The 10573-nt window shown below is 43.1% G+C and overlaps 1 protein-coding gene across 1 annotated transcript; it reads right to left on the reverse strand.

Moving 5' to 3' along the window:
- Positions 1-7949: 7949 nt before the first annotated feature.
- On the reverse strand, positions 7950-9539 carry LOC121842783 (the record flags this gene model as incomplete). Its single annotated transcript, XM_042312534.1, has 2 exons — positions 8042-9539; positions 7950-8000 (listed from the first exon to the last, which is right to left on the reverse strand). Coding segments are annotated over exons 1-2 (1093 nt in total), but the record flags the coding sequence as incomplete, so codon positions are not given.
- Between the last annotated feature and the right edge of the window lie 1034 nt (positions 9540-10573).

Consider the following 10573-nt stretch of genomic DNA (forward strand, 5'->3'; position numbering starts at 1 on the left):
CCTGGCCGGTTCCCCTCTCTCCACTGGGATTCTCTGCCTCTAACCCTATTACGGGGGCTGAGTCACTGGCTTACTGGTGCTCTTCCATGCCGTCCCTAGGAGGGGTGCGTCACTTGAGTGGGTTGAGTCACTGATGTAATCTTCCTGTTCGGGTTGGCACCCCCTTGGGTTCATTCCGTGGGGGAGATCTTCGTGGGCTATATTCGGCCTTGTCTCAGGGTAGTAGATTGGTGGTTGAAGATATCCCTCTGGTGGTGTGGGGTCTGTGCTTTGGCAAAGTGGGCGGGATGATATCCTGCCTGTTTGGCCCTGTCCAGAGGTATTGTCGGACGGAGCCACAGTGTCTCCGAACCCTCCTGTCTCAGCCTCCAGTATTTATGCTGCAATAGTTTATGTGTCGGGGGCTAGGGTCAGTCTGTTATATCTGGAGTATTTATCCTGTCTTATCCGGTGTCCTGTGTGAATTTAAGTATGCTCCCTCTAATTCTCTCCCTCTATTTTTCTCTCTTTCTCTTCTCCTTCTCTCTTTCTCTCTCTCTTCTCTCAGAGGATCTGAGCCCTAGGAACATGCCTCAGGACTATCTGGACTGATGACTCCTTGTTGACCCCAGTCCACCTGGTCGTGCTGCTGCTCCAGTTTCAGCTGTTCTGCCTGCGGCTATTGAACCCTCACCTGTTCATCGGACGTGCTACCTTGTCCCGGACCTGCTGTTTTCGACTCTCTCTCTCTGCCGCTCCTGCTGTCTCTAACTCTGAATGATCAGCTATGAAAAGCCAACTGACATTTACTCCTGAGGTGCTGACCTGTTGCACCCTCTCCAACCACTGTGATTATTATTATTTGACCATGCTGGTCATCTATGAACGTTTTAACATATTGGACATGTTCTGTTATAATCTCCACACAATCTCTGCACAGCCAGAAGAAGACTGGCCACCCCTCAGAGCCTGGTTCCTCTCTAGGTTTCTTCCTAGGTTCTGGCCTTTCTCTGGTGTTTTTCCTAGCCAACGTGCTTCTACATCTGCATTGCTTGCTGTTTGGGGTTTTAGGCTGGGTTTTCTGTACAGCACTTTGACATTGGCTGATGTAAAAAGGACTTTATAAATACATTTGATTGTATATTGACCACACACAACCAAAGGGACATTGATCTGTCTGGGTGGAATGTCATTTGAGACTGAATTAAATATTTTTCCATTGAAATCAAAGGGACACATTAGTCCTATTTGATCAGTCCCTCTGTGTATGTGTGTGTGTGTATGTGTGTGTGTGTGTGTGTGTGTGTGTGTGTGTGTGTGTGTGTGTGTGTGTGTGTGTGTGTGTGTGTGTGTGTGTGTGTGTGTGTGTGTGTGTGTGTGTGTGTGTGTGTGTGTGTGTGTGTGTGTGACTGGCTGACTGGAGTGAGGCTGGTTGCAAATGAATGGAAGACAATCAGGTGAAGTATGGCTGTCTGGAATATCTGCTGTAGAAAAACAGCTTGATTGAGTAGCTCACAGTCTGAATACAAAACAATTAATATGATGTTATTCATTACATATAATTAATATGTGCTTCTTCATTTAGAAGAGACACTTTGTAACAAATAAAATATATTTTGGAATTAGCGGTACTGAAGCCGAAAGCAGAGCCCCATTTGGTGATCCACATGACAGGAACACCAGGGCCTAGATTCAATCAGACCATTGACAGGAACCTGACAGGAATCAGACCATTGACAGGAACCTGACAGGAATCAGACCATTGACAGGAATCAGACCATTGACAGGAATCAGACCATTGACAGGAATCAGACCATTGACAGGAACCTGACAGGAATCAGACCATTGACAGGAATCAGACCATTGACAGGAACCTGACAGGAATCAGACCATTGACAGGAATCAGACCATTGACAGGAATCAGACCATTGACAGGAACCTGACAGGAATCAGACCATTGACAGGAACCTGACAGGAATCAGACCATTGACAGGAATCAGACCATTGACAGGAACCTGACAGGAATCAGACCACTGACAGGAATCAGACCATTGACAGGAACCTGACAGGAATCAGACCATTGACAGGAATCAGACCATTGACAGGAACCTGACAGGAATCAGACCATTGACAGGAATCAGACCATTGACAGGAATCAGACCATTGACAGGAACCTGACAGGAATCAGACCATTGACAGGAACCTGAAAGGAATCAGACCATTGACAGGAATCAGACCATTGACAGGAACCTGACAGGAATCAGACCATTGACAGGAATCAGACCATTGACAGGAATCAGACCATTGACAGGAACCTGACAGGAATCAGACCATTGACAGGAACCTGACAGGAATCAGACCATTGACAGGAACCTGACAGGAATCAGACCATTGACAGGAATCAGACCATTGACAGGAACCTGACAGGAATCAGACCATTGACAGGAATCAGACCATTGACAGGAATCAGACCATTGACAGGAACCTGACAGGAATCAGACCATTGACAGGAACCTGAAAGGAATCAGACCATTGACAGGAATCAGACCATTGACAGGAACCTGACAGGAATCAGACCATTGACAGGAATCAGACCATTGACAGGAATCAGACCATTGACAGGAACCTGACAGGAATCAGACCATTGACAGGAACCTGACAGGAATCAGACCATTGACAGGAACCTGACAGGAATCAGACCATTGACAGGAATCAGACCATTGACAGGAACCTGACAGGAATCAGACCACTGACAGGAATCAGACCATTGACAGGAACCTGACAGGAATCAGACCATTGACAGGAATCAGACCATTGACAGGAATCAGACCATTGACAGGAATCAGACCATTGACAGGAACCTGACAGGAATCAGACCATTGACAGGAATCAGACCACTGACAGGAACACATAGAGAATGGTGAGAGGTTCCTAGGGCTTTTCGTGGTAGTCAGTAACATGCCCTGGATGTCACCTCATCTCAGAGGGGGAAATCAAGGAGACTGGGGTAATATTAGCAGGGTTAGTCCTAGTAAAAGCACTGACAGGACGTCTTGTGACTAACGTCTTAACACCTAAACGCTTGTGACTAACGTCTTAACACCTAAACCCTTGTGACTAACGTCTTAACACCTAAACCCTTGTGATTAACCATCCCATTTTGTGACGTCAGGGGAATGAACAGAAGAGCCCCCCTGGTAGAGATGGGGCTACTCAATCATGATATAGAGACATTCAGCTGTAACACTCCTGTCATGTGTTTTAATCAGCACACATCTCTCATACTCTTCATCTTTTATGCAGGGCCTTTTTGAAAGATAGAGAGAGGAGGTCTTGCGCTGGACTGCCAGAGATGTAGTTCTTCCGAAGGATGTGAGATAAATCATTCATATGGCAGATGAACTGCTTGACATGCATGACTGGCAGAGGAGAGATGACAGGACAGTAAAGGTAGAGCTGGCATCAGAGACAAGGGCCTCTAGTGTCGAGCTGAGGTCAGAGGAGTAACCTTGTCTTCAACGATAAAGCCCTGTACTTTAGCTACATCACCAAACAGCATCCTTTCTAACTCTTCCCTTTTCACTTGGTGAAATTCAAACACGCATTGCCTCTCCTTCATGATACAATATTTTATGAGTTAGTATATGGCATGGAGCCATCAGTTGGAATCATAGCATTCCTCAACTTGTCCAATTTGCCTGGAAAATATTAATTAAAGTAGTTTGCGATGTCGTGTGGTTTTGTAATAAATACACCCTCCGATTCAACAAAAGAGGTGGACATGTTCGAATTCCTACCAATAATGGCCTAGCGTCGTCCGGGTTAGGGAGGGTTTGTCCGGCAGGGATATCCTTGTCTCATCGTGCACTAGTGACTCCTGTGGCGGGCCGGATGCAGTGCACGCTGACCAGGTCGCTAGATGTACGGTGTTTCCTCCGACACATTGGTCCGGCTGGCTTCCGGGTTGGATGCGCGCTGTGTTAAGAAGCAATGAGGCTTGGTTGGATTGTGTTTCGGAGGATGCATGGCTCTCGACCTTCGCCTCTCCCGAGTCCGTACGGGAGTTGCAGCGATGAGACAAGACAGTAACTACTAACAATTGGATACCACCAAAAGGGGTAAAAAATAATAATAAATACATTTGCAAAACAGTAACTTGGACTGCATGCAGACGACTCAAATAAGCAGGATATTTTATATTTGTACTCCGACTGGATGACATCACAGCCTATTGTTAAAATGCAAAGCCACTCTGAGATAATCGAAGTGTTAATCGAGGGCAAAGCTCTAATGAAAGCTAAAATAGGAAAAACCAGGTCGGCAGCCTTTATTGGCACAATCTCAACGCCCACACCTCCCTCTCATCCTCCATCCCAGTGTCTGCAGATGGAGGGAACAATGTCGGCGGTGGAGGGAACAATGTTGGCGGTTTGGAGAGATTATTGAAGGAAGATCGAGGGAGAATCGAGAGACGATCGAAGGAGGATCGAGAGATGATCGAGGAGGATGGAGGGAGGATCAAGAGAGGATCGAGGGAGGATGGAGCGAAGATCGAGGGAGGATCAGGAGGTAGGATTGAGGGGCCTCCCAATCAGTAGCAGGATTCCAGGGCCCAATATGGTAGTCTGTTAAATCACTTGGATGAGTTTAAAATTGCAAACCAAGTGAATGGTTTGTTCATTAATTTGGTCCGCGGCAAGCCACGGCACGCTGGGCGAGGATTTGTTGGGCCCGCTGAAATTAGGTTGTTCATTGGAGTGCTAAGGAGTATACTTGGGCTATCATCTGGGAAATTCGCCATGATGGCGGAGTCCAGGCGAAACTGATACGATTGTAGATCTGAGATTGGGGAACAGAAGGAGTGGGGAAGAGGGAGGGGGATGGTAAAGGAAATTATTGCCACGATATGATGAGACCAGAATACAGAACACATCTGTGTCTGTCGGACATATATATATATATATTAACCTTTATTTAACTAGGCAAGTCAGTTAAGAACATATTCTTATTTGCAATGACGGCCTACATCGTTATAACCAAATTATGGAGTGAGCATGATTCATATGTAACATAAATAAGTTAATGATATAGTACTGAATAAGATCAATGCCTGATCCGAGTTTGTAAAATAGGTTATTTGACTTGACTTTCATCCCATCTGGTAAAATAACGCAAAATTGTAATAGAAAAACATAATAACAGTTGTGTCATAAATGAGTGATTTCTCAGGTGGATCAGTTTTGAAACGATTGGCCTGCAATGTGGGAGGATTACAGGTGACCTTATCACCCTCTCCCAGACCACAGATCTGTCTCTCTTTTATCACACATGGAGGTTAGGAGATCCAAGGTCCAGACTCAGGAAAGCCTTCACTTAAAAAAGTATGTAGTGCGGCCCAGCCCCCAAAGTGACTCTTCTTCTTCAGATGCCTGTGTGTTGTTTTAGGAATGCCTCATTATCTTACCAACCCCCATTGTCTCACCTCTTAGAATTAGTTATGTTGTATTTAGAGGTCTGTAGATCTGATGTCTGATCGGAGGATAACTTAACAGTAATGCTATTGGTAAACATCTCAGATTTTGAATCGAGGCAACTCAGATGTTATACTGCTAAATGACTAAAATGTACAAGGGTCTTAGATTCATTCTCCTTCTCTTCCTGACCTGCTGTGCTGAGATACCTACACTCTTTCTCTCTCTCCCATGAGCTATGGGCCATGGCACAAACCATGGTTTCTTTGTCTCGCTCTGATCATGCCTAGAATAATGCTTAGTGAATGCTTTGCGTTGTATAATGCTATCATTCATTTTTACAAAGTAAGTAAATGCAGTTGTGAATGGAGTTCCATGCTCATGACATTGATCCTAATCAGCTAAATGCATAATACTTGGTTGCACCTGGTCTCTTGCTATTTATCTTTCAGAGTCAGATAATCATTTCAATTGGCTAATTGCATAGTGTTGTCGCGAGGCGCATGTGAGCTATATATATATCATTTTAATTCGCTTTGCATTACCAGTGTTACATACACTACAAAAGTTTGGGGTCACTTAAATGTCCTTTTTTATTATTAAAAGAAAATCACATTTTTGGGCCATTAAAATAACATCAAATTGATCAGAAATACAGTGTAGACATTGTTAATGTTGTAAATTACTATTGGAGCTGGAAACTGCTGATTTATATGGAATATCTACATAGGCGTACAGAGGCCCATTATCAGAAACTATCACTCCTGTGTTCCAATGGCACGTTGTGTTAGCTAATTCAAGTTTAACATTTTAAAAGACTAATTGATCATTAGAATCACCTTTTGCATTTATGTTAGCACAACTGAAAATTGTTGTCCTAATTAAAGAAGCAAGAAAACTGGCCTTCTTTAGACTAGTTGAGTATCTGGACCATCAGCATTTGTGGGTTTGATTACAGGCACAAAATGGACAGACACAAAGAACTTTCTTCTGAAACTCGTCAGTCTATTCTTGTTCTGAGAAATGAAGTCTATTCCAAGCGAGAAATTGCCAAGAAACTGAAGATCTCGTACAACGCTGTGTACTACTCCCTTCACAGAACAGCGCAAACTAGCCCTAACCAGAATAGAAAGAGAAGTGTGAGGCCCCGGTGCACAACTGAGCAAGAGGATAAGTACATTAGAGTGTCTAGTTTGAGAAACAGACGCCTCACAAGTCCTCAACTGGCAGCTTCATTAAATAGTTCCCGCAAAACACCAATCTCAACTTCAACAGTGAAAAGCCGACTCTGGGATGCTGGCCTTCTAAGCAGAGTCGCAAAGAAAAAGCCATATCTCAGATTGGCCAATATAAATAAATTATTAAGATTGGCAAAAGAACACAGACACTGGACAGAGGAACTCTGCCTAGAAGACCAGCATCCCGGAGTCGACTCTTCACTGTTGACGTTGAGACTGGTGTTTTGCTGGTAATATTTAATGAAGCTGCCAGTTGTGGACTTGTGAGGTGTCTGTTTCTCAAACTAGACACTCTAATGTACGTGTCCTCTTGCTCAGTTGTGCACCGGGGCCTCCCACTCCTCTTTCTATTCTGATTAGAGCCAGTGTATGTGTGTTATTCTATCTCAGTAGTTTACAATATCATATTACAAGAGTGTAGGCCAGAACTGAGCTATTATTTACAATAAATAACTGTAATTAATGTCTCTTTCCTGTTGTTGACATCTGTCTGTGTCTTATCCATGGAATACAAGAGAGAGGTTAACATAATCAACAGTAACATCCCTAGCAGGCCATAAATCAGGGGCTGGTGTCTACCCTCTTGTGTGGGAATCTGGAATATAATTACACTCCTTTCCTAGAACACCTGCAAACACTGGGGTACAAATCAATAGTCTCACCAGGGGAGAGAGAGAGGTCGGAGGTTTTATTCAGCTTATGGTACCATGGGATCCCTCGTATGCAAGTCCGTGCCCCACTTCTTCTGGTTCAATGTTTTTGTGTGTTTACAAATAACTGTATTTTACCTTAATTTAACTGGGCAAGTCAGTTAAGAATAAATTCTTATTAAAAATGACAGGCTACCCCGGCCAAACCCAGACAATGCTGAGCCAATTGTGCACCGCCCTATGGGACTCCCAATCACGGCCAGATGTGATACAGCCTGGATTCGAACCAGGGACTGTAGTGGCGAGCTAGCTATATGTAGCTACATATACATCACAGCATGGTAATGGGAAGCACCACTGAATAAAAAGACATTTCAGAACATGTTTTATTACTTTATTCATTATTATTATCATTATTATTATTCAAGTTTAGATGTAGACATCTTTGCCATCTTTGTTACATTTTTTTGCATGTAAAACCCTACAACACAAAACATAAAGGTGGTAGCAGAAAAAAACAAAAAAAGGAACAAACAATCTAAGCCCGACTTCTATGCAATAAAGTGTAAAAACAAGAAATAACATTCAAAAATGACGGTTAAAAAATTTACCAAAACATTTGCCTTTTTGCCATGTCCGTGTCCACACTGGTTTACTGGCTTCTTCCACACACAGATACTCCTGTCTGCCCATGTTGTTTCATCTTCCACACACAGATACTCCTGTCTGTCCATGTTGTCTCTTCTTCCACACACAGATACTCCTGTCTGTCCATGTTGTCTCTTCTTCCACACACAGATACTCCTGTCTGTCCATGTTGTCTCTTCTTCCACACACAGATACTCCTGTCTGTCCATGTTGTCTCTTCTTCCACACACAGATACTCCTGTCTGACCATGTTGTCTCTTCTTCCACACACAGATACTCCTGTCTGTCCATGTTGTCTCTTCTTCCACACACAGATACTCCTGTCTGTCCATGTTGTCTCTTCTTCCACACACAGATACTCCTGTCTGACCATGTTGTCTCTTCTTCCACACACAGATACTCCTGTCTGTCCATGTTGTCTCTTCTTCCACACACAGATACTCCTGTCTGTCCATGTTGTCTCTTCTTCCACACACAGATACTCCTGTCTGTCCATGTTGTCTCTTCTTCCACACACAGATACTCCTGTCTGACCATGTTGTCTCTTCTTCCACACACAGATACTCCTGTCTGACCATGTTGTCTCTTCTTTCACACACAGATACTCCTGTCTGTCCATGTTGTCTCTTCTTCCACACACAGATACTCCTGTCTGTCCATGTTGTCTCTTCTTCCACACACAGATACTCCTGTCTGTCCATGTTGTCTCTTCTTCCACACACAGATACTCCTGTCTGTCCATGTTGTCTCTTCTTCCACACACAGATACTCCTGTCTGTCCATGTTGTCTCTTCTTCCACACACAGATACTCCTGTCTGTCCATGTTGTCTCTTCTTTCACACACAGATACTCCTGTCTGTCCATGTTGTTTCATCTTCCACACACAGATACTCCTGTCTGACCATGTTGTCTCTTCTTCCACACACAGATACTCCTGTCTGTCCATGTTGTTTCTTCCACACACAGATACTCCTGTCTGTCCATGTTGTTTCTTCCACACACAGATACTCCTGTCTGTCCATATTGTTTCTTTGTCTTCGTCTATTTCTGCAGTACCTGTGTACAGCATGGTAATAACACATTTTAACACAATCATCTTTTTTCCTTGGAAATAAAACAGAATAACTGAAGTGCAAGCGTTAACATTTTTCTAATTCAAACTTAAAACAAAAATTGTTCATTATGTTATTTGAAATCACATGACTGTTTCTTTAAAAAGATTTTAGTATTATTATTACAGGTTCTTTGTTTCTGAGAGGCGTTTGTAGCAACATTTTAAGGCTATGTTGATTTCATCGCTATTTCACACAAATCCTTGCTTGCCGAATCCCCGGCAGACTCTAATTACATTATCCCCTGATCATGTATAAATAACTATGTACATCAGAGGATGGACAGTTTAGATTGAACTCATGTTTGATTCCTTTCAGCAGCAATGGGAATCATAGGAAGAAGTGCTCATACAAATGAAAGAGAGAGAGAGAGAGACAGAGAAAGAGAGCGAGACAGAAAGAGAAGGAGAGACAGAGAGAGAGACAGAGAGAGAAGGAGAGACAGAGAGAGAGCGTGAGACAGAGAGAGAGACAGAGAGAGAGAGAGAGAGAGACAGACAGAGACACAGAGAGAGAGAGAGACAGAGAGAGACAGAGAGAGAGACAGACACAGAGAGAGAGACAGAGACACAGAGAGAGAGAGAGACAGGGAAAGAGAGAGAGACAGAGACACACAGAGGAGAGAGAGACAGAGAGAGACAGAGAGAGACAGAGAGAGACAGAGAGAGACAGAGAGAGAGAGCGAGAGAGACAGAGAGAGAGAGAGAGACAGAGAGAGAGAGAGAGAGTGAGAGAGAGACAGGGAGAGGGAGAGAGAGAGTGAGAGAGATAGAGACAGAGACAGGGAGAGGGAGAGAGAGAGTGAGAGAGATAGAGACAGAGACAGGGAGAGAGAGAGAGAGAGAGAGAGAGAGAAAACACATGAATGGGAGTCTTTTACAGGTGAAACAGGTGGTCCACTAGCAAAGTACTAACAAGCTAAATAGAGGGATAATGTTGCTGTGTGGTAACATTTGTTTTGACGCTCAAATGGTATTAATCTATCTACATAATGTCAAATGCTTGGACTACAAGGCCATAATCCAGGTTGAGGTGTTGCAGTACATCTAATTTGATGAACAAAACACTCAACATTGTTGATATTCAATGGCTTCTTTCTGTCAAAAGGCACCTTTTTCACCTGTACATGGAACAAGTAGAATTTCATGCTATGTTCAAATCAAGTCCCAACATGACTAAAAGCCAAATATTAAAGTATTATATATATATATATATATATATATATATATATATATATATATATATATATATATATATATATAAATGAAATAGACATACAAAAAAATAGGGCCTTGTGTAAACCTATGATGCTCAAAGCTGTAAAGCTCGCAGAACAATTCTTATAACCAAGCTACAGTATATCAGCTTCTCTTAAAAAAAAAACATACAGGATGAACAAAGTCCAATACAGGGCATCTGTATAGACAATAAAGCATTTCAAAGTGTACGAGCAGGAGCACACAAAGAAAGACAT

Source organism: Oncorhynchus tshawytscha, unplaced genomic scaffold (genome assembly GCF_018296145.1).
Source record: "Oncorhynchus tshawytscha isolate Ot180627B unplaced genomic scaffold, Otsh_v2.0 Un_contig_5470_pilon_pilon, whole genome shotgun sequence".
Taxonomy (NCBI): domain Eukaryota; kingdom Metazoa; phylum Chordata; class Actinopteri; order Salmoniformes; family Salmonidae; genus Oncorhynchus; species Oncorhynchus tshawytscha.